Source organism: Ascaphus truei, chromosome 19 (genome assembly GCF_040206685.1).
Source record: "Ascaphus truei isolate aAscTru1 chromosome 19, aAscTru1.hap1, whole genome shotgun sequence".
Lineage (NCBI taxonomy): Eukaryota > Metazoa > Chordata > Amphibia > Anura > Ascaphidae > Ascaphus > Ascaphus truei.
The window spans coordinates 35,122,725-35,147,522 of NC_134501.1; the positions used below are offsets into that span (position 1 = coordinate 35,122,725).

A 24,798-nucleotide genomic window follows, 5' to 3' on the forward strand; every position below is an offset into this window, starting at 1 on the left:
GCATCCTCTGCAGGTTGACGCAGAAAACTACAAGGGCGTGACGTAATAGGGCCAGGAACTACAACTCCCAGAACCACCCGGGAGGCGTGGTCCACGAACCGGAAGTGGCTGTTGCTAGGAGAGAGGAGAGTGGCGTGTTAACTGTCTTGGATCAGAGAGAGAGAGGTGAGTGTTCAGTAAACTTGGGGGTGAGGAGAGGTGGTGAGTGGGTGGGTGTGGTGAGTGGGTGAGGGGAGTTGGTGAGTGGGTGAGGGAAGGTGGTGAGTGGGTTTGGAGAGGTAGTGGGTGAGGGGAGGTGGTGAGTGGGTGAGGGGAGGTGGTGAGTGGGTGAGGGGAGGTGGTGAGGGGAGGTGGTGAGTGGGTGAGTGGGTGAGGGGAGGTGGTGAGTGGATGAGGGGAGTGAGTGGGTAGGGGAGGTGGGGAGTGAGTGAGTGGGTAGGGGAGGTGGGGAGTGAGTGAGTGGGTAGGGGGGGTGGGGAGTGAGTGAGTGGGTAGGGGAGGTGGGGAGTGAGTGAGTGGGTAGGGAGGTGGGGAGTGAGTGAGTGGGTAGGGGAGGTGGGGAGTGGGTAGAGGGTGAGGGGAGGTGGTGAGTGGGTAGAGGGTGTGGGGAATGAGTGGGTGAGGGGAGTGAGTGTGGGAAAGACAGGTAAAGGGGATTGGTGGTAAGAGATTGAGGATGTAGCAGACATTAGGTAATAGATGGGATAAGGAGGACAGGGGAGGGGTAAGAGATGGGGGTCTGGGAGATGGGGGGTGAGGAAGGGGGATGGGGCGCTGGGAGAGTAAGTGAGATGGGGGGGGGGGGCTAGGTGATGAGGAGGGGAGGATTGGCTCGCAAAGTAAGCAGCCCGTTTATAAGGAGAGTATGTGCTTTACAACTTAACCTTATTGATAAACCTCGCCTTATAATCGGCAAATTACAAATTATTGCCGTATTGGACGGAGGCTTTTTGTCTGTTATATTGCAAGAGAGGCACCTGGAACGATTTGAATTCCCGGTTTGTAAGCGACCCCTTCCAGGTCACCGTCTTGTACCCATGAAACAGAACCCTTCCAGGAGCGCACGGTCCGGTGACCCTTTCCAGACACAGATTGTCACCTCTGTTCTGTTCTTGCAGAATTGATCCAGGTTTAAATGCAGAAAAAGGGGAAGAGAAACACAAAATGATTGTGCCCCTAAAAGAATTCACTAAACTGCACACCACTAAGTGTAAAAATCCCCTGAAGAAGCTCCTTTGCTGGAGGGAAACACGCGTTGGACGCGCAATGCTGTCAGTCTCCTACTTGGAGCTGTTTTAATGTAGTGTTTGCAGTCTCCTGGTTCAGTGTGTATAGACCTCAGTATTTGGTTACTTATTTCAATCTCTACAGTCCGTGAGCCTGTTATCCTTCCTATCCATGACATGTGTCTTCACAGAGCTCATGCTGTGAACTCACTAATAATATTGCTGTGAGTGTCAGCTTCACCATGTTGTGAACTCACTAGTATTATTGCTGCGAGTGTCAGTTTTACCACTCAAAGTACTTGCACTTCAACACACTGACAATTCATCACTGAAGTGCTCAATGGTATAAATTGTATTAGGATCACTGGATATTTATTCATTTAATTGCTTGCTGACTTGTATATATATATACTCACCATCTGGTCTCACAGTTGCTCCAGAGGGGTTAATACCCTGACTTATAGCATCATATGTCTTGTATATCCCACCAACATTAGGTTGTCAATTGGGATAGTATAATCATATATTTGATGACATGGATGCTTGATAGTGTTGATTTAATTTATTTTTAATTCACATTACACAATTCTTTGGTAATATATGTTTTAAGTAAATCTATTAAAAGTTAACTTTTACACTTAGTGGTGTGCAGTTTAGTGAATTCTTTTAGGGGCACAATCATTTTGTGTTTCCCTTCCCCTTTTTCTGATTCACTTTTCAGTTCACAGTTTGCACCTACAATTTGATTACCTCATTCACGTATTTAATTACATTATACAATTAGTATGGTCCTGTGATCACTCCCTATCCCTTTCCTGTTATTTCTCAGGTTTAAATGCAGACTACACCCCAACATTTTAACCGCTCGTCGGTGATTCTTTTCCATTAAAAAAACAAACACAGAAATGGCACAAATTATTGTAGTGCTTTTTTTAAATGGTTTACAAGCGTATTTAAGTTATTTTATTAAAAATAAATGTATGGAAAAGTGAGTGGGAGGGAGACTGCTGCTGGGGTGGTAGTTAGACCTAAATACTATAAAATACAGACCGGTAAATTTGGTTCATAATCGTGTGCAGGGGTGCTCAAATTCAGTCCTCAAGCACCCCACCCCCCCAACAAGTCAGCTTTTAAGGATATTCCGTGCTTCAGCACAGGTGGCGCATTCAGTCCCTGCTTCAGCACAAGTGGCTCAGTCTTTGACTGACCCACCTGTGCTGAAGCTGGGACATCCTTAAAGCCGTACCTGTTTGGGTGGGGTCCCTGAGGACTGGAGTTGAGCCCCCCTGATCGTGTGTACGTGTGACTTTCAGAGGCCAAGAGACATGTCGGAGGGAGCCTCCAGGATAACGGGCCCTATCCCTCCAGATCCCACCCTCTTCCCAGACTTTTACAAGCGCCCGGCCTCAGGTAAGAGATTCCCGATCTATATGAGGATGTAACGTACGAGTGGCTTTCAACCCCAAGTGTCCCATAGGTGTGTGTAATACGCAGCGGCACATGTAAAAATGTACTTTGTGCGATGCTAAAAAAAACTAGCTCTCTGCTGCCACCGTGCCCGGAACTGCTGTAAAATACCCGCGTGTTAAACGTGTCTGCCAGGCCTTCTCTTATAGGGAATACTTTTATGGAAACATTGCTATTTACGTGTATCAGTATCTTATGTATTTATGTCAAAATCGCATGCAGAAACGACTCCGACATATTGGCCCATAGTTACTAAGCATTGTTATTTGATGAGCCTTTTTTTTCCCTGCCGCTGGAAGACGCATTACAGCCTCGTCAAGGGCATAGTATAAGGATCTTCCAGCGCCACGAGGTGTCTCATGGCAATCGGCTGCTTAGTAAATATGGGCCCTTCTAGTCCATTAAAGTGACTGGGCTGTAAGATGTCTTCCATCGTTGGAGTACTGCTTCAGTAAATATGCCCCATTACAGTTTGTTAATCTTTGGCGTCCCCACTTAGGATATCACGAGAGCTGGGTATTGTGGCCCTACTGCCGTTCTCAGACTGTCCGGCCACTTTTGCTAATTATTAGGTAATATTGCGTTCCCTGCTCTGTGGGCGAGGGATGCAGAAGTCTCTGATCTTCTGCAACAAACTATTTCTGGTGCTTGGTGGTTTTTAAACCTTTTTAAGACGTGCAGAACCGTTAAATGGATCCCGGCTCCGGGGATTCCCCGCTGTGCTGACCGGAAATGCTGATTTCACCGACAGGGAAAATACTTACGCAGACTGGTTTGTGGATCTCGCTCACACATGAACACACCAATACCAGTTGTTGGTCAAATACAATTTATTGGTTACTTGGCTTCGAATGAACGTCAGGATCTTACTGCAAGCCCGATACCATACAAGGAACCCCCATTCCTGCTATTTGTATCTTCCTGTGCTCACGTTGGGCCCGCATGCAAAGCCACTTCCTGAGATACTTACCTCCAAAAGGGGTGGCGATATCTCTCTGCTTCTTCAAGCTCCTGCATCACATGGGCCAATAGGAAGTCGCACCGGATGACGTCATCGCTTCCTATTGGCCCACGGTGTGCGGGAGCGTTGAAAATCTGCCATTACGTGATCCCTGCTAGCGGAACGGCTACCGGAACCTCCTGTGGAGGCAAGTTTCTCCGGAAGCAGGGGGTTCCCAGAGCTGAAATTAATGGGGTTCAGCTTCGGAGACCCCCTGCTTCAATCCTATGTTTGAAAAAAATGAAGGGGGAAAAGCTGTGTGGATTGCCGCTTTACACACGAGTTCTGTGCGACACATTTATCTAAGCAGAAGGAGCTGCGCAATTGGTACAATTAGTGTTCCTTGTGCGTAGATGCCTGAGCCTTCTCCTGCGCTCTCTTTCATCTCTCTAGCACGGGGAAGACTCGAAGGAAGTAGCCTGAAGTTGGACTTTTTGTCTGGCCCATTGGCGCCAGACCCAAGCTTATACCCGACCTGTTACAGCGCCCGTCCTGCAAACCCCGCCCCAAGAATCCGTCCCAATGCCCGCGACATCATGGAAAGAGGCCACAATGGAACGGTTGGGGTCTTGCTGCAGCTCGAGGGAATCTCCCTTCACAGGGGGCCTCCTCCAAAAAGTAAGTGTTTTAAAAAAATGGTCTGCTGGGGACATTACCAGCCCGCAAAGTCTTGGTTAATACACCATCCAGACTCTTGCGTTCCGCTCAAGGATGTCTTCTTTCTACCCCCTTTGTATCTAAAGCCCTCTCCTGCCTTAAACCTTTCTCACTGACTGCCCCACACCTCTGGAATGCCCTTCCCCTCAGTACCCGACTAGCACCCTCTCTATCCACCTTTAAGACCCACCTTAAGACACACTTGCTTAAAGAAGCATATGAATAGCACTGTGGATATTCTGAACACATGATACATAAAGCTTGGCCCCCTGCAGACGCACTTACCAGAACTCCCTCCTACTGTCTCTGTACGTTCTCCCCACCTAACAATTAGATTGTAAGCTTCTCGGGGCAGGGACTCCTCTTCCTTAATGTTACGTTTATGTCTAAAGAACTTATTCCCATGATCTGTTATTTATATTATCTGTTATTTATTTGATTTCCACATGTATTACTACGGTGAAGCGCTATGTACATTAATGGCGCTATATAAATAAAGACATACAATACAGTGGCTTTCAAAATTAGGACTTGTTGAAGACTTTCAAAGTCTCTGGTGGCACCTTCCAAATTGTGGCTTTGAACCCAAACTCATTCACCCTATGTATGTATAAATACTACTGCACAGAGTGTGGAGGGTGGGCGGGACATTTTGAGTGCGGAGCGGCCGGGAAGGGAGTGTGTAGCAGCCAAGTGCAGAGCGGCAACAGGGTTTGTAGTGTCCGCGAAGGGAGTGTAGAGAGCGGGACATTTTCAGTGTGGAGCTGAGGGTGGAAGGCGCGCCGAGGAGGAAGGTAAGCTGCGGGTGAGGGAGGCTCCCCGTGTCCCCCCAACTGGCCGCCCCAGGGGACAGTCGGCCGTGCTCCCCCCTGTGGCCAAGCAGGGTTAAGGGTGCCGCGAGGGTGGGGGGGGGTGGAAGGTGCGCCGAGGGGGGAAGGTAGCGGTGCGGGTGAGGGGAGGGTGATGGCAGGGAGGTGAGCTGTGGGTAAGGGGGGGTGATGGTGTGGGGGAACCAGCGGGGAGGTGAGCTGTGGGTGAGGGGGTTGGAAAGTGGGTTACACTTACCAAGGTCGGTGTGTGACTCCGCAGGGGGGTGACAGTCTCAGGAGGTATGGTGAGTCTGTGGCAGTATGTCTGTGTCTGTGTGTGTCACAGTGGAGTAGGTGTGTCTGTGATGTCAGCGTACCTCTTGGCCAATGAGAGTCGTGGGGGAGGCAGGCCATGGGTGGGCGGACCAACAGACCAACGGACCAATGAGAATCCCCACATCTACTAACAATCAAATAACTTTCAATTTTATATATATATAGATATTATTTTATTTTTCTTAGTACAGTATAACATTTCTTAAGCCCTTTTTTTTTTTTTTTAAATAAAATCTCTGCAAAATGCTTGGGTCTTGAGGAATATAGTGTTCGCCATTACCAAAATTAGGTACAATTTGTAAATCTCTGTTAAATCCCATGGTTCCAAGGGTCACCGGCATAAAAGCAATGCGGTAATTCTAGTCGTACTCTGTAACGGTGAAGGTGTTAACCAGGCTCACTAATAAAGGTTAAGCTTAAGCCCACTTGGTTACCCCTGATCTGTGTGTTGAGGTCCTAAAGTGTCAGCTCTTGGACCCAGATGTCAGAAATGCATTACTGTGACTGTGCAAATTATGCAACATTTGAAGATTTGTCTTTTGCCTTTCCTGGGGTGCTGGGATCGGGAGATTTCCAGGCTGTAAGTTTCAGGGTGGGTTTGTCGGAGAGAGTCTTTACAGAATGTGTCTATGTATCGGGGTTCCGGAGTTATGGGATACCCCAAGAGTTGGATCCGGGAATCGACTGAGATTCTCGGATATATCAAAGCACATTACTCCGGGCAAACTCTGACTCTGAAAACGTTCTTACGACTCACCGCCATTATCCCTGCTGCAGCATCATCCAGACAAGGTGAAGGGGTTAATGTATACCTGCAAGCATACACGGGGTTCCTAGTATAAGGAGGGGTGCCCAGATACATGCACAGGTACCCTGAACCTGGTATAGGAGTTCAGGGGGAGCTCCAGCTAAGTGATAAAGCTAAGAGTAATTTCTTTTGTGTAAATTTTTTGAAAGTTAATTCTAAAGTGTACCAAGAATCAGGCTAGTGAGTGTAGGCAAATTATACTCTGACTCCATCCCTGACACCAAAATAGGAACTGATATATTTTATAACACAAAAGACAGGACACTATATTTTATTAAAGAATTATATTTAATAGGTATATGGACTGATAACCTGTAAATGAACTGTGGGATATCCAAGTCATGGATTCCGAGGGAGCAGGTGGCTACCAAGCTTGGTGCCTATGGGTCTGTGTGGAGTCCGGACTTGAAAGCCTCAGAAATTCCAAGGTGTTAGAACAGGAGGGGTACTGCAGTTCTGCTTGAGCACCCGTATCCGGGGCTAACACAGGGCTATCCTGAGCTGGCTTCAAAGATTTTGACTCAAGAATTCGTCTAAGTCCCACTTCTGAAGAACGTAGCGGTCGCGCCTGGCATTGCGCCGAAATCAGTTCCAGGACTTTCGTGAGTACCTACTGGTCATTGGAAAGGGCTCCTTCAGAGGTCATTTTTGTGAATTTCATTTAAAGGATAGATTTATTCGTTAGCCCCATTCCCAGTAAGTGTTTTAACACTGTAAATTGTGTTACATTGTGTGTATGTCTTTCCCTGAAATAAATTACAATTTGTTTTACCTCCTTGCTTTGCTCAATCAATGATCCCGGTATAAGAAGGTGTTGATAAACCTGGTCTCCCGTGACATACTCCTAAACCAATGTTGTGTGTTCCTGTGTAAATGTAAATAAGGTGCTGAATGTTTAAAATACATTCTTTGTTGCACTAGTGCCTTATAAATAATACACAGATACGGCTTTTGAGACCCGGTGGGTACACTAGTTGTGTCTCTTACTTCCTCCTATTGATATTCCCCCAAATAGCAATAGGATTCGCACACTTCATAATCAGAACAAAGCTCCTAGTTTCATGTTGTGTCTCTTGCAGTCAGTAGATCTGAGCCAGTGGTGCTTCCAGTGCGTCTTGTTCCATAGACCCATGAGGACCACGCTCTCTTGCCACGTTATTGTGCGAGGATAGGGCCCTTGTTTTGCCAGCCAGTGTCAAATTGGCAATTGAGTTGTCACTTGGAGTTAGAACAAGGGGGCTCAACTCCAGTCCTCAAGCCCCCCCCCCCCCCCAAAAAAAACCAACAGGTTAGGCTTTAAGAATATCCCAGCACAGGCAGTGCTGCCAACGGGGACAAGTATCCTGGGCCCGGTGGCTGCAGGGGGCCCGGCCGGCGCTTGACGACTGGGCCCAGCTTCTTTGTCCGGCTGCCAAGACCTCTCACGGCTGCCAGGCCCTTGCTCTCCTCAGCTGCTGCCTGCCTCACCGACTGTCCCGCGCCGGGCCTCTCTTTGTGCGCGCTGAAAGCTGGTCTCAGCTTCCGGTGCACACCAGCATGAGAGACAGAGAGAGGCACGGGACAGTGAGGGAGGTCTGCAGCTGGCGAAAACCGGGGTCCGGCGGAAGCGAGAGGGTCCGGCAGTCAGATAAAGTAGTTGGGCCTGGCCAGAGGTCAAGCCCAACTGCTTTGTCCGTCCGCCTGGCCCTGGTTCTCCCCAGCTGCGGGCCTCCCTCATTGTCCCGCGCATTGTCCCGACATCTCCCTGATGTCGGAGTGAGGGAGAGAGGCCCGAACTGCATGGGAGAGAGAAGGAAGCCCGGCAGGAAGCCCGCAGCATCTAGGGGCGCCTGAGACCACCCCCAAGCTAAGTGTGTTTTGTATGTATTTGGGGGATGGGTTTATTTTTGTATTTTGTGGAGGGGGGATTGATGGAGCGGAATTGAGTGAGAAGGGGATAATTGAAGGAGGAGGGGGAGAGTGAGGATGGCGGGGTAGTGTGTTGAGGAAGAGAGGGGGTAAAAATGAGACAGGAGACAGAAAAATACAGGGGAAATAGAGGAGGGGGATTTCGCGAGTTGTAAAATGGGGGGGTGGTGTTCGCAAGTCTGCTGACATGGGGGAGGCTGTTGAAACTGTAGTTCTGGGCCCCGGGAATTCTATCGGTGGGGGGGGCGGGGGGGATGGAGGATGGGTGTTGTTGGGCCCCCTGGGTTAGAAGACACAAACACTATACGCAGATGTATGACATTCTCTAACTGTTCCCCCTTATTAGCAAAAAAAAAACGAATCCACATCTGAGGTGTATTAAAGTTCTCTCCGATCTCCATCGGATGTTACTGTTAGAAACGTGAGTAACACGCTTTCCACCCAAAGCCCCACTCATACTGTAAATGTGGGGAGGGTTTTTTGGACGACTTTCCAGGCCGTATAATCTTATGGAAACGTTTCCCAAGGTGTACGGCAAGGCAGTCCAACTGGTGTCCCAAAGGGTTCCTCAGGAAGAAATTGGGAGTAAAGGCCACAAGAATATTATAATAAACCTTGATATATTTAAAGACTTACAAATTATTATATGTAAACATTTGGCATGTATAGATTACATCTATACCATATATATTCACATTACCTTGGCTTACAGGTGAGTTTTTGTGTTAAACAAATGGCATTTATTGTTAGTCCAAATAAAAAGGTAGCTAGATATTATAAGAGAAGCTTCCGGGCCCTCTCTCTCAGGTCAGCAATACTGATTTACAAAGATACGGCCAAATGCACCATTCTGGGGGGGGGGATCTTTTATTTTAATTCAAATATATATATTATACAATGATCAGAAGATATGATATTTATGTTATTTACGTCATTCTATTTGTTGTTCTTTGGGGGGAGGGGTTCTATACAAGGTAATTGTTGCATGTGAGAATAATAGTTTTTGCAGCAATGCAAAAGGTGAAGGTGTACCTATCTGGCTTCCTCACACCTGTGTGCACCTTTCTTACCGCGAGCTGGGAGCCCACACACAAGTTGTAGAGCGTGGTAAGAGTGCTCAAGCACAGGACAGTATAATAATTTATCTCCAGACTGATAAAAGGAAGGGTGAATCCATAATCATATATATGTAGAAATGAGTATATCCATGGATAGCTTCATGACAAAATAGTTCCTGAAAACAGGTGGTATGCAAAAAAAAACACACACCACCTATCTCATTGGGATAGTCAAATTCAATAGACAAAATAGTACTCACAATCAGCCACTTCCAGAGCTGGAGACGACGTGCAGCTGCCGAAGTTGGAAGTCCAGAATGTAAACATGAGTAGCGCACAATCCAAAAAGGGAATCGCCTCCCCTTTTTTGATTGTGCACTACTCATTTTTACATTTTACATTCCAAACACAAGTTGTAGCCATTTATCATTTATTTGGAATGCACACACCGGATCTAACATGTAACTCATTTTTCTTAGTGTGTGTGTGCTCTCTAGAAAAAAAAGGTGAGGGAACAGTGATGGGAGAATTTTTCTTGTACATGCGCCGTAATATACACTTATTCACATGTCAAAATAGTTTCAAATTTCTGTTTTTGTAAAATAATAATTATTACATTCTAATTGTTTTATAAAATTGTAAAAATCTAAAAAAAAAACAAAATAATTACCAAATGGTGTATGAAAAGAGGTACAGGAACTGCGTTCCACCACGCTCCCCCTGATAAAAAAAAAAGGGGGGTGCGTGTTAAACTGATTTGTTGGGAACTGCGATTTCAAACTGGGTTCCCCTGCACTAGAGGCTTTCTTCCTGTTCCATTTGGAGACGATGCCATCTGTGTTTGTTTGCCCAGGAAAAGACAAGGACCACGAGAAGGAGAATGTGCGACGGATGAGAGAGATCCAGAAGAAGTGCCGAGAGAAAGAGACGGAGAAAGAGCAGAGCCGTCCCAAGCCCATCAAAGCCCTATGGAAGTCACAGAAGTATGAGCTGGTGGAGTCCAAAGTGAAGGCCAAGCTTCAGGTCAATCTAACACCCCTTCCTGCACGGCCAGACTTCCTTCCTGACGTGACTTAAACGTTCCAGGGGTCTGGGAGGTTGTGATGTCTTTTTTAGGGCAGGAGTGGGCAACTCCAGTCCTCAAGGGCCACCAACAAGTCAGGTTGTCAGGATATCCCATGAGCCACCTGTGCTGAAGCGGGGATAACCTGACCTGTTGGGGACTGGAGTTGAGCACCACTGCTGCAGATGATGATTACCATTGAAGTGGAACAGAACCCCGTACCCGAAGCCTTATTGTCTTGTGTTCCTTCCAGGAGAGCTCGCCCCCCCTTAACCACGAGCCGCAGGCGTTCTTAAAGGCCTATTCCCGTTGTGGCTCAGGAATACAGCCCAAGAGGTCACCGTCGCCAAGACCCAGCAGGGCACGAACGCCAGTTACCTTAGAGGAGCGAGCGACAGAAAGCCAGGAGAACAAGGTCACTGACAGTCTTGCTCACATAATAATGAGCTGTGCAGGATAACTGTATAATGAGAATGCTGTGCCGCCTGTACATATACCACAACCCCTCCCCCCCCCCCCTTTGCCTTTACAGGATTGAAACGGGGGGAGTGGGAGGTCCTTCAGAGCTTAGCCGCACTATTTCCCCGAGATATTTACAGGTGGAGTTACCGGTATTACTTCCTGGTTTTCAAAGCCGTTGTCCCATTGGAAGTCACGACCGATAAAGTTGCGGCTTTCTATTTGGCCTAACATTTCGTAGCCATTTTGTTTTCCCTGGAAAGGGATTTAAACCACGTAATGTCACTGGTAATTATCTCGGGAACCCAGTGGGATTCCTGGGGCCTGCACTGGTGGAACCCTCGTTCCTATCCTGAAAGCAATAAAAACACAGGGGATTGCTGCTTGAAAGGAGCATTACCTTTAAACTTTCCTTGGGTCGAAAAGCACAGCGCTTCCTCTCGAAATAGGCGGCCATATTGGGTGCAAAAAACAAAAATGGCGAGAGGGAACACCCCCCCGCCCCCTTTTAAATCAAAAGAATACGAAATGGTTGTGTCCATGAATACTGCAGACACTGTAGCAGATATGGTATAGTAACTAAAGTGTTTGACTTTTAATACACATGCTTGTGGTTTCACAGTAGCAATTTTTAAACATAGGATTGAAGCAGGGTGTCTCAGGAGCTGAGCCCCATTAATTTCAGCTCCGGGGGCCCCTGCTTCCGAAGATACGTGCCTCCATACGGGGTGCCGGTAGCTGTTCGGCTAGCAGGGATCACGTATTGGCCGCTTTCCAAAGCTCCCGCGCCCTGCACGCCAACAGGAAGCCGTGACGTCATCAGGTGCAGCTTCCTATTGGCCCATGTGATGCAATAGCTTTAAACTTGCAGGAGATACCGGCACCCACTCCAGAGGTCTATCTCTAGAAGCAGGGGGTCCCCAGAGATGAGATTAATGGGGTTCAGCTCTGGGAATCCCCTGCTTCAGTTCTGTGTTAAAACATTTCTTTTTACATGGCCTGCTTGGATTGCTCTGTTAATGCCTCGTGGGCTGACGGCGTAGCTAGTGGAAAGCACTGCCTGTGAAGCCAATGAGTATGGTTCATATCCCAGTGTCGGTTTTACTTGTGATCTGGGGCGGGAGCTCCATGTGCCTTCAAAATGTAATGTGCAGAGCTGCGTACACTGCCAGCAGCATGTAAGAAGAGCAAATTGTGAGCTTGGACATGTCACTTTACCTCCCTTCCCACGTATGATCTGCATATAAAAGCGATGTCACATTGTAAGGTTATTACGACATGATTTAGGAAATAATCATGACGATGGGGGTTACGTTGCGTTTGGAAAGTAATGGGTATGAATGAAAGTTTGGTAGAGGAGCGCAAGATTAGGCTAACCCGCTTATGGATGGATTTTTATTTCTCTGGCTCCAGCCGTTTACTCTGCACTTTACAGACATCGTTAACCAGACTTAATACAGGAAAATATCGCAAAAACGGGTAAATGTGTATTTAAAAAAAAGGTAAAATTAGGAGAAAGGATTGTGTGCTTGGAAGAGATATTGGAAAAAGAAGAGACAATAGTTTAAAAGTGTGTACAGGCATACCCCGCTTTAAGTACACTCACTTTAAGTACACTAACTTTAAGTACACTCGCGAGTAAGTACATATCGCTCAATAGGAAAACGGCAGCTAACGCATGCGCCTGTCATCACGTCCTGAACAGCAATACCGGCTCCCTACCTGTACCGAAGCTGTGCGCAAGCGGGGAGACTATAGAGCCTGTTACAAATGCATTATTTACATCAGTTATGCATGTATAGGGCGATTGCAGTACAGTACATGCATCGATAAGTGGGGAAAAGGTAGTGCTTCACTTTAAGTACATTTTTGCTTTACATACATGCTCCGGTCCCATTGCGTACGTTAATGCGGGGTATGCCTGTACGCTGCGGTACAGAGCTTTTGTAAGGGGAGTTTTCTGATGGGCAGAGCAGGTGCTCGAGATGGCAAGTAAGTGGGAGATTCCTAAAGTTGACAATGGGAGAGAGTATTAGAGCAGATGGGGCAGAAAAGAAGACAGCCCTGGGCAAAACAAAAGAGAGGGATGAGAACAGGGTTATACGGAAGGGGCAGAGTAGTCTTGATATTTTGATAACCCTTCTGCAAGAATATCCTGCAACGCAAAGAGCGATGTTCTAAAAGACGTGTTAGAACTTGGATTCCCTGCATCGCACACTCGCTCAAACCTCTGTTCCACTCCTCCTTCCTTTAGATGCAGGTGACGGGCTCCAGCATAGACTTTGTGGCGTACAACGCTCGGAACGCACGGAAGGTCCAGCTTAGGCGCTCGCAATCCCTGCAGAGTCTGAACGAGGTTCTAGAACAGAAGAAAGAAGAGCAGAAGGAGTACGACACCAAGCAGAAAGGGCGGGTTCCCCAGTAGTAAGTATTTCAGTCTCTTCTCCTTGGCACGTATTTGGCACGATGACTTTGTTCTAGTAGCTGTATTAGAGTAGTGTAGTTTCACTGTAGATCAGGACAGTGGTTATGTACACCATAGTTTTTAAAGCAACAATCTGCTCTGTTCACCAGAGAGAAATACATTTCCGGTCTTTTATCATTATGAAGGCTGTCACGTACGGCACACCTGTGAGCACGTGACCTGTATAAGGGTTAATACTTCGCTCGCAAGCTGACCCACTTTTCACCTACGCAAAAGGTCCCTCAAATTAACAATTTCTCCCATCAACCCGTCCCCATATTGCACCTGTCACGAAAAGCACACAAGTGAGCACGTTACTTGGATATCCAACCTGGGTTAATACACGGCTACTCTATCCAACTCGCCTTTCTCCTGCGCAAGGTACTTTAATGAGTTAACATTAACCCCTTAATCGATAGCAATCATATCTATATGCTGCCACCACGCAAGAAATTATGCAAAACATGTAATATATCTGCCAGGGTGTCAGTTCCCTGTTTTTTTATATAAAAAATTATGCACTTAACACACACACATCTGTTGTTGCAATATGTGTCCAAAAATTTAAATACTCTGCAGAGCGTGCAACAATTCACTCAGAGCCCCAAAGCATCACTTATTAAAGAATTGTTGAATATATAAAAATACAGTGCTTCAGATTTCAGAAAAAGATAATTACAAGAACATACAGGTACAATAAATGCAAAACTGTTTTTTAAAATAACAGGATAAACCCATAAAACAAAAATCCATATATAGTACGTTACCGTATGTCGTAGGTTTTTCCCCCCAGAGAGGTCACTGGCGTAGAAAGATGAAAATTCATCTGATCCCAAACACACTTCTGTTGAATTGTGATTTCATAACTCCAGGGCAATACCATTCCTCTCCCATTGAAGCCCACATAAGCCCACCCCTGTCATAAATCAGCTGCTGGGTTAACGGTTTTACGACTTAGAAAAAACCTTGTTCTAAAAAGGCGTTTAAAATCTTGACTCAAGATATAAACAGTCATAACTTAATTTCCCCAATACTTAGCCGCCATCTTCACGGCTGCGTCCGTGCTCTCCACATGCACGCTTGCTCCTAAAATTTGACAGCCTAACGTCTATTTTCGCAGGAGAAACAATGATCTGTCTTTGGCACCTCTTACTCATGTAATGTGTGTGTGGTATGATTTGATTTGTCTTATTGCAACGATTTATAGATATCTGAATGTTATACTCTAGCGCAGGGGTGCGCAAACTGGGGGTCGGGAGATTTTTTTGGGGGGGGAGTGGTTAGAGGCCCTGCGCTCTTCCCCAAAGCATTTAAATTAAATGCCGGGGAGCATGCAAGGCCTCTAACTTACTTACCTTGGCTTCGGATGACGTGTCACCATGGCAATGCAACGCCAAATTATGCTGCTGCGTCATGTGACTTGACGTCGCATGACCCCGCGGCATCATTTGATGCCGATTCCTAGGTAAGGGGGCTGTGAGCACTGGGGCTGAGCAGGCAGGGGGGCGCAGCACAGAAAGTTTACGCACCCCTGCGAGTCTAGCATAGAGGTTATCGCCGGATATCTTACTTTTTAATAAAGTCACTCTTTGGTTGAATACTTTCTTAAGCACGCCCCCTGAACCTTGCAGAATCCTCCAAAGAACGCCTCTGAAAATACAGCTCAGCCCCCTTATAACGCTGTGCTTGGGGTCCATACAATCACATTGCGCTATAAGCGGATCGCGTTAGAAATAATGTACAATTGCGTGCATTGTACAATAAAGTATTTAGGAAACCAATAATCGTGTTGTAAAGTATTCATAAATACGAAACTTGGGAGCCACGCTTGCATCGCGTTATAAGCGGATTCGCGTTGTAACGGATCGCGTTATGACGGGGTTGAGCTGTAGCTTTAAAAGGATCCTGTTTATAAAAGATGTCGAGAGCCATATTGTAATCCCGTCTCTGGTAAACAACTGCCCTGATCCCGAGACTATCAGCCCCGTACAACACATCTTGTACTTTTAGTGGTCATAACGGATAACCCATCAGTCCCTTTTGAAGCTCTGGACAGACCCAGGAAGAGTCTGACCTGTCATAAACCGAAGATATTGTATATTTTTTTTTTAAATCAAACTATAGCTACATTAACCCCTGAAAACCCAGATTGATTAAAATACTGAATATTCACCACCATTTTCCTCACAAAGGCCTTGAACCGCTGCCTTCGGCAATGCAAATTCTCCACTTACATTCTGGAGACATCGTTGCTTGCAAAGTTGCCTACCAGGGAAGTTAAAATGGCCTCTGCCATTAACCCTTTGAGAATACCTGGTTCCCGCTAATGAAGAAAGGATCTGGTTTTCTTTAAACCAAACCAGATTGATCCCAGCTCCCCTGGGCGCTGAGACGCTCTGCGTATTGTTCTGCATAGCAGAACCCCACTGTAAAAAAAACCTTTTATTTCAGTAATACAAACGTTGATTCCCCCTAAACAGTCTCCTGGACCTGAAGGATCAGTGGCGCAGAGAGAGCGAAGAGCGTAAGAGGGAGACCCCTGACCCGTCCATGCCCCCGGGACACACCATGATGTCAGAGGCTAAAAGACAGGAAACCCTGCACAACATCAAACAGAGTAAGAGAACAGAACAGCTTTACTATGTCATACACCATCTAACTCTGTGTTACCTGCAACTAAGACCCTCCCATATAAAGCTGCCAGCGCAATGGACTGCTGATATAACAGCACATTCTGTATATCAGTACAGGCAGTCCTCGGTTATCCAACGGAAACCGTTCTGGAAGTAGCATTGGATAGTGACACCGTTGTAAAGTGAGTCCCGTGTTAATCAGTGGCGGTGAGCGTTGGATAACGCATTCCGGCGTCGGAAAACGGCCCATAGGGTTGCAGTGTAAAGCGTTGGATATGCATTAGTTGTAAAGTGAAACGTTGGATAGCGAGGACTACCTGTACTGGAGCAGTCATGTACAAAGCTTACTTCTAATGCTTGGATATCAGAAGGGGATCGGCGCTGGGTTATACAGTTTACCATGTCCTGCTGAACATTATGTTCTATGCCAAAACAAAGTACTAGGGGTGTGGTGTGCATTGCAGGAAAGCCTCTTATTGTGACGTACTGTATGTCATGACAGGGTCAGCAGTATATGGATCCAGGCCCAGCTCTTTAATGCTTCAGTGCCACTAATGCATTACTGTCCTCTCTGACAGGGGTCACAAACGCAATCGTTAAGAGAAAAAAATGACCTTGATTAACTTTCCATAACAGTGGGTACGGTTTGGTAACCTGCGCTCGCTCCGGCGTTTGTTTGTTTGTGAGCATCACAATGTACTTTTACAGCGAGAATTAGAGGAACGCGTTAACAAGGAATAGTGCATTCCCCCGCAGTGTGTGTGTGTGTGTGTTTTATCGTTACTCTTGTATAGCGCTGTACAGAGATTTGCAGACGTGAGTCCCCGCCCAGATGAGCTTACAATCTATGTTCTTGGCGCCTGAGGCACAGGGAGATAAAGTGATTTGTCACAAGGAGCTGACACCAGGATTTAAACTCTGTGTCATTGTTATCAGAATCGGTGCCTTTACTCACTGAGCTGCTCATTCAGCCAACTTGTTTAACAAACACTTCAGAGGCCAAATCTCTGCTTTTTGTATGTTAGATTAGATTAAAAAAAAAAAGCTGTGTGTGCTGAGCACGCGCATAGTAAGTGAAACTTCTTTGACTTTTGTCACAGAAATTGTATTTGTGTTGGTGATGTTTTAATTAAAAATCAAAATACAATCTCAATGACAAAACGCAAATAAATTTGACTTAGAATGCGCGTGCTCGGCACACATCCCCTGTATTAGCTATTTGCACTAAGTGTCAATTCCGCGTGTGACAGTGTGCGTGTGACAGAGTGTGTGTGTGACTGAGAGTGTGTGTGTGACTGAGAGTGTGCGTGTGACTGAGAGTGTGCGTGTGACTGAGAGTGTGCGTGTGACTGAGAGTGTGCGTGTGACTGAGAGTGTGCGTGTGACTGAGAGTGTGCGTGTGACAGAGTGTGCGTGTGACAGAGTGTGCGTGTGACAGAGTGTGCGTGTGACTGAGAGTGTGCGTGTGACTGAGAGTGTGCGTGTGACTGAGAGTGTGCGTGTGACTGAGAGTGTGCGTGTGACTGAGAGTGTGCGTGTGACTGAGAGTGTGCGTGTGACTGAGAGTGTGCGTGTGACTGAGAGTGTGCGTGTGACTGAGAGTGTGCGTGTGACTGAGAGTGTGCGTGTGACTGAGAGTGTGCGTGTGACTGAGAGTGTGCGTGTGACTGAGAGTGTGCGTGTGACTGTGCGTGTGACTGTGCGTGTGCGTCTGACTGTGCGTGTGCGTCTGACTGTGAGTGTGACTGAGTGTACGTGTGACTGTGAGTGTGCGTGTGAGTGTGACTGAGTGTGTGTGACTGAGTGTGCGTGTGACTGAGTGTGTGTGGGGGTCTGGGGGGTCAGTGTGTGGGGGTCTGGGGGGGTCAGTCAGTGTGTGTGGGGCTCTGGGGGGGTCAGTGTGTGTGGGGGTCTGGGGGGGTCAGGCAGTGTGTGTGGGGGTCTGGGGGGGTCAGGCAGTGTGTGTGGGGGTCTGGGGGGTCAGGCAGTGTGTGTGGGGGTCTGTCAGTGTGTGTGGGGGTCTGGGGGGTTCAGTCAGTGTGTGTGGGGGTCTGGGGGGTTCAGTCAGTGTGTGTGGGGGTCTGGGGGGTTCAGTCAGTGTGTGTGGGTCTCTGGGGGGTCAGTCAGTGTGTGTGGGGGTCTGGGGTGGTCAGTCAGTGTGTGTGGGGGTCTGGGGGGGGTCAGTCAGTGTGTGTGGGGGTCTGGGGGGGTCAGTCAGTGTGTGTGGGGGTCTGGGGGGGTCAGTCAGTGTGTGTGGGGGTCTGGGGGGGTCAGTCAGTGTGTGTGGGGGTCTGGGGGGGTCAGTCAGTGTGTGTGGGGGTCTGGGGGGTTCAGTCAGTGTGTGTGGGTCTCTGGGGGGTCAGTCAGTGTGTGTGGGGGTCTGGGGTGGTCAGTCAGTGTGTTTGGGGGTCTGGGGGGGTCAGTCAGTGTGTGTGGGGGTCTGGGGGGGTCAGTCAGTGTGTGTGGGGGTCTGGGGGGGTCAGTCAGTGTGTGTGGGTCTCTGGGGGGTCAGTCAGTGTGTGTGGGGGTCTGGGGTGGTCAGTCAGTATGTGTGGGGGTCTGGGGGGGTCAGTCAGTGTGTGTGGGGGTCTGCGGGGGTCAGTCAGTGTGTGTGGGGGTCTGTCAGTGTGTGGGGGGGTCCGGGGGGGGTCAGTCAGTGTGTGGGGGGGTCAGTCAGTGTGTGGGGGGGTCAGTCAGTGTGTGGGGGGGTCAGTCAGTGTGTGGGGGGGTCCGTCAGTGTGTGGGGGGGTCTGGGGTGGTCAGTCAGTGTGTGTGGGGGTCTGGGGGGGTCAGTCAGTGTGTGTGGGGGTCTGGGGGGGTCAGTCAGTGTGTGTGGGGGTCTGGGGCGGTCAGTCAGTGTGTGTGGGGGTCTGGGGGGTTCAGTCAGTGTGTGTGGGTCTCTGGGGGGTCAGTCAGTGTGTGTGGGGGTCTGGGGTGGTCAGTCAGTGTGTTTGGGGGTCTGGGGGGGGTCAGTCAGTGTGTGTGGGGGTCTGGGGGGGTCAGTCAGTGTGTGTGGGGGTCTGGGGGGTCAGTCAGTGTGTGTGGGTCTCTCGGGGGTCAGTCAGTGTGTGTGGGGGTCTGGGGTGGTCAGTCAGTATGTGTGGGAGTCTGGGGGGGTTAGTCAGTGTGTGTGGGGGTCTGGGGGGGTCAGTCAGTGTGTGTGGGGGTCTGGGGGGGGTCAGTCAGTGTGTGTGGGGGTCTGTCAGTGTGTGGGGGGGTCCGGGGGGTGTCAGTCAGTGTGTGGGGGGGTCAGTCAGTGTGTGGGGGGGTCCGTCTGTGTGTGGGGGGTCCGGGGGGGTCCGTCAGTGTGTGGGGGGTCGTGGGGGGTCCGGGGGGGGGGGGTCCGCGCGGGTTGCGCCCGGGTTTTTGTACCACCGCTTCCTGGGGGTCCGCAAACGCCCGCGTCACTGGAGGGCTGAATGGCGCCGCTGCCAGCCGCTTCTGCGCATGCGCGGCATGGCAGCGGTAGTGGAAGTTAGGCGGGCCCATGTGTGGGCTGGGAGGGAGGTCCCATTCGGGTTAGGAAAGGGTGGGGGGGTGGGGGCTGTCCCGGTCGGGCGGTCTCTGCTGTCCCGGGCAGCAGACGGGGAACGGCAACACATGTCAACATTCGTGGCAGCGGGCGGGGAACGGCGCCGCTGCCAACCGCTTCTGCGCATGCGTGGCTTTCCTCCAGTCCCCATGATTACTGAGCATGCGCGGCTTGGCAGCGGATGTGCGGGGGGAATGGCGGCCGTTAGGAGCGGCGCCGGCGGCTATCGCCGCCGCCGCCGCATATGTCATCAGCCATGTGGGGGGAGCAGCGGCCGTTAGGAGCGGCGCCGGCGGCTATCGCCGTCGCCGCTGATTTGTGGAGCGGGTGTGATGTCAGTGTTGGGGTCGGGCTGAGCCAGAACACAGCCCGGCCTCAACTGCCAGCACTGACGTCACATCCGTTTCATTTCTGTCTCCACAATTCTTTTTTGCCCCAGTTCGAATGAGGTGCCACTAAGGAAGTTTCACTTCAAAAAGCCAATTGGATTGTTAAATTCTTTAAGAAAAGTAGTTTTTTGTCCAGCTCTGTGGGATTGCACCTTTTAACTAACAAGAAGCGGTTAGTTCAGGGGTGGCTAACTCCAGTCCTCAAGGCCAGGTATTGCCGATATCCCTGCTTCAGCACAGGTGGCTCAGTTGAAGATAGAGCTTTCAGGATATCCCTATCTTCGACTGAGCCACCTGTGCTGAAGCAGGGATATCAGTAATACCTGGCCTGTTGGTGGCCCTTGAAGACTGGAGTTGGCCGCCCCTGGGTTAGTTCATTACATGATCAGTTGCTAGTAATGGGACAGAGCACTCTCTCTATATATACACACGTCATGTAATGGCGCTCCTCCTCCTGCTCCTCCTCTCTCTCCCCTCGTCATGTAATGGCGCTCCTCCTCCTGCTCCTCCTCCCTCTCCTCTCTACACGTCATGTAATGGCGCTCCTCCTCCTCCCTCTCCTCACGTCATGTAATGGCGTTCCTCCTCCCTCTCCTCTCCTCTCCACACGTCATGTAATGGCGCTCCTCCTCCCTCTCCTCACGTCATGTAATGGCGCTCCTCCTCCTCCCTCTCCTCACGTCATGTAATGGCGTTCCTCCTCCCTCTCCTCACGTCATGTAATGGCGCTCCTCCTCCTCCCTCTCCTCACGTCATGTAATGGCGCTCCTCCTCCCTCTCCTCTCCCCTCGTCATGTAATGGCGCTCCTCCTCCCTCTCCTCTCCCCTCGTCATGTAATGGCGCTCCTCCTCCTCCCTCTCCACTCCCCTCGTCATGTAATGGCGCTCCTCCTCCTCCCTCTCCTCACGTCATGTAATGGCGCTCCCCCTCCTCTCCCCTCCACACGTCATGTAATGGCGCTCCTCCTCATCCTCTCCTCTCCCCACGTCATGTAATGGCGCTCCTCCTCCTCCTCTCCCCTCCACACGTCATGTAATGGCGCTCCTCCTCCTCCTCTCCACACGTCATGTAATGGCGCTCCTCCCTCTCCTCACGTCATGTAATGGCGCTCCTCCTCCTCTCCCCTCCACACGTCATGTAATGGCGCTCCTCCTCCTCTCCACACGTCATGTAATGGCGCTCCTCCTCTCCTCTCCACACGTCATGTAATGGCGCTCCTCCCTCTCCTCTCCACACGTCATGTAATGGCGCTCCTCTTCCCTCTCCTCTCCCCTCGTCATGTAATGGCGCTCCTCCTCCTCCCTCTCCTCTCCCCTCGTCATGTAATGGCGCTCCTCCTCCTCCCTCTCCTCTCCACACGTCATGTAATGGCGCTCCTCCTCCTCTCCTCTCCACACGTCATGTAATGGCGCTCCTCCCTCTCCTCTCCACACGTCATGTAATGGCGCTCCTGCTCCTCCCTCTCCTCTCCTCTCCACACGTCATGTAATGGCACTCCTCCTCCTCTCCTCTCCACACGTCATGTAATGGCGCTCCTCCTCCTCTCCTCTCCACACATCATGTAATGGCGCTCCTCCCTCTCCTCTCCTCTCCACACGTCATGTAATGGTGCTCCTCCTCTCCTCTCTACACGTCATGTAATGGCGCTCCTCCTCCTCTCCTCTCCACACGTCATGTAATGGTGCTCCTCCTCCCTCTCCTCTCCACACGTCATGTAATGGCGCTCCTCCTCCCTCTCCTCGCGTCATGTAATGGCGCTCCTCCTCCCTCTCCTCACATCATGTAATTGCGCTCCTCCTCCCTCTCTTCTCCACGCGTCATGTAATGGCGCTCCTCCTCCTCCCTCTCCTCACATCATGTAATGGCGCTCCTCCTCCCTCTCCTCACATCATGTAATGGCGCTCCTCCTCCTCCCTCTCCTCTCCACACGTCATGTAATGGCGCTCCTCCTCCTCCCTCTCCTCACGTCATGTAATGGCGCTCCTCCTCCTCCTCTCCCCTCCACACGTCATGTAATGGCGCTCCTCCTCCTCCTCTCCTCCCCACACGTCATGTAATGGCGCTCCTCCCTCTCCTCTCCACACGTCATGTAATGGCTCTCCTCCTCCCTCTCCTCTCCACACGTCATGTAATGGCACTCCTCCTCCTCCCTCTCCTCTCCTCTCCACACGTCATTTAATGGCACTCCTCCTCCTCTCCTCTCCACACGTCATGTAATGGCGCTCCTCCTCCTCCCTCTCCTCTCCTCTCCACACGTCATGTAATGGCACTCCTCCTCCTCTCCTCTCCACACGTCATGTAATGGTGCTCCTCCTCTCCTCTCCACACGTCATGTAATGGCGCTCCTCCCTCTCCTCTCCTCTCCACACGTCATGTAATGGCGCTCCTCCTCTCCTCTCTACACGTCATGTAATGGCGCTCCTCCTCCTCTCTCTGCACACGTCATGTAATAGCGCTCCTCCTCCCTCTCCTCTCCACGCGTCATGTAATGGCGCTCCTCCTCCTCCTCCTCTCCACACGTCATGTAATGGCGCTCCTCCTCCCTCTCCTCTCCACGCGTCATGTAATGGCGCTCCTCCTCCTCCCTCTCCTCACATCATGTAATGGCGCTCCTCCTCCCTCTCCTCTCCACACGTCATGTAATGGCGCTCCTCCTCCTCCCTCTCGTCACGTCATGTAATGGCGCTCCTCCTCCTCCCTCTCGTCACGTCATGTAATGGCGCTCCTCCCTCTCCTCTCCACACGTCATGTAATGGCGCTCCACCTCCCTTTCCTCTCCACACGTCATGTAATGGCGCTCCTCCTCCCTCTCCTCACGTCATGTAATGGTGCTCCTCCTCCTCCCTCTCCTCTCCACACGTCATGTAATGGCGTTCCTCCTCCCTCTCCTCTCCACACGTCATGTAATGGCGTTCCTCCTCCCTCTCCTCTCCACACGTCATGTAATGGCGCTCCTCCTCTCGTCACGTCATGTAATGGCGCTCCTCCTCCCTCTCCTCTCCACACGTCATGTAATGGCGCTCCCCCTCCCTCTCCTCTCCACACGTCATGTAATGGCGCTCCTCCTCCCTCTCCTCTCCACACGTCATGTAATGGCGCTCTTCCTCCCTCTCCTCACGTCATGTAATGGCGCTCCTCCTCCCTCTCCTCACGTCATGTAATGGCGCTCCTCCTCCCTCTCCTCTCCACACGTCATGTAATGGCGCTCTTCCTCCCTCTCCTCACGTCATGTAATGGCGCTCCTCCTCCTCCCTCTCCACACGTCATGTAATGGCGTTCCTCCTCCCTCTCCTCTCCACACGTCATGTAATGGCGCTCCTCCTCCCTCTCCTCTCCACATGTCATGTAATGGCGCTCCTCCTCCCTCTCCTCTCCATGCGTCATGTAATGGCGTTCTCTCTCTCTCCCTCTCTCCCCTTAGCCCAGGCCCAGCTGGTGAAGGAGCTTTTGATGCTGCCTGTCCGTGCAGACACCCTCAGCATCCAGAACAGACGGACCCAGCTGGAGAAAAAACTCTCTGAGGTGGAGGAGGCCAACAAAATCTTCTCCCGCTCCAAGGTCTTCATCAGAACAGACTCTTAACACCCGACTTTTGGTTCTTCAACATCTCATGGACCTTTCCAAACCAGCGTTTTTTTTTCCGAACTTGGCTAGTCTAGGGCCACTTTTAATTAACGTCACAAAGACTTTGATCCGTCTGCGCTGATCTCTGCTCCGTCTGATACCAAAACATTGTCCTCTCCTGTGTCGCTGGAGCTGGCACATTTGATTAACGTAACCGCTTTGCTGCTTAAGGAGAAGGTTAATCCTGATTAACATGATGAAGGAAATGAACGAGATGTGCAAGTCCTTCTCATACCCGGGGCAGATGGAAAAAACCCTTTGCCCAAGTTGGTGGCAAACTGGATATCTTTGCCATCAGTTTGAAAAGTTGGACGTTCACCATAAAGGAATTTTGCCTTCAGGAAATCATAGGATATTACCAAATGTGTTTATTTTCACCATAAACTGCAGCAAAACTCACAAATGTGGAGAATGTTTTGTATGATTTGAGTAATAAAAGATAAAGGACTACAGTAGGCAATCTTTGTAGGCGAATGTGTTCACCAGACTCCTTCACCTTCTGGCGAATCGACCTCTGGCATCTTCACTCATCTTAATTTACCGGCTCGGCGATTGTCGGCGATTTGCAAATGATCTTTTTTTTTTATATAATGATTGGTCTCCGTCAGGCCCGGAGGGTTTGATACCTGCTCTTTTTTTGGCAATCTGCGATCAGGCGTTCCTCTGATGCTGAAGCGCTCTACTCCCAGCGACGGGGCCCCCAGTTCTTGAGATGCATCTAGTTTTCGGTGGCGGTGCTCCGTCGTGTAAAATTAAATATCGCCACCAGCGTTGTGCGTTGGCCGATAGGAATCCACAACCGATGGAGCAGCTTCCTATTGGCCCACGGATCCTGTAAGATTTTGCTGCCATGTTTGTTTCCCCAGGAGGAAGCACTGACAATTACCCAATGGGAGGTGGGGAGGGTGTGACACCAGTGCTACAAATAGCAGGGTTCAGCACGAGTGTACCCCGTGCTTTCAGCTCCGGAGTACCCCCTGGTTTTAATTATGTAAATACAAATTCATTACCAAAAATCAATCCCTTTAAAACACAATTTCCCAGGGAGGATTGCTGCTATTTTTGTACAGAAAGAAATCCAACATTTTAGGCCTAGCTGGGTTTTCATTCGTGTTTAAGTCGAAGTGGCTGGATCGAGACATTTTGTTTTTACATTGAATGTGCGGGAACATAACCAGAGGACACCCTACATGTCTCGCATAGGTGCCCCCAGCCTCCATCACATCCCAGCATGTATACTGTCGCTCTGTAGGTACTGGGTGCAAACACGTCAATGAAGCACACTGGTCCGGTCACTTTAGCGTTACCCTGCTGCATTGTACAGGCTGGGGTCCATAGGCCTGTATAGGAAGTCAGAGGATATT

The 24,798-nt window shown here is 49.8% G+C and overlaps 1 protein-coding gene across 2 annotated transcripts; it reads left to right on the forward strand.

Moving 5' to 3' along the window:
- The first annotated feature begins 55 nt into the window (after positions 1–55).
- ENKD1 (enkurin domain containing 1) lies at positions 56–23,884 on the forward strand. 2 transcript variants are annotated; one of them, XM_075577111.1, is made up of 8 exons: positions 57–165; positions 2,540–2,636; positions 4,087–4,311; positions 10,123–10,292; positions 10,586–10,747; positions 13,046–13,215; positions 15,736–15,872; positions 23,232–23,884. In XM_075577111.1, the coding sequence occupies exons 2-8, from the start codon at positions 2,552–2,554 to the stop codon at positions 23,390–23,392; spliced, it is 1,110 nt and encodes a 369-aa protein (XP_075433226.1). In that variant the 5' UTR covers positions 57–165; positions 2,540–2,551; the 3' UTR covers positions 23,393–23,884. The 2 variants fall into 2 exon arrangements, with proteins under 2 accessions (XP_075433227.1, XP_075433226.1); XM_075577112.1 differs by lacking the exon at positions 15,736–15,872 and having other exon boundaries at positions 56–165.
- Positions 23,885–24,798: the final 914 nt, after the last annotated feature.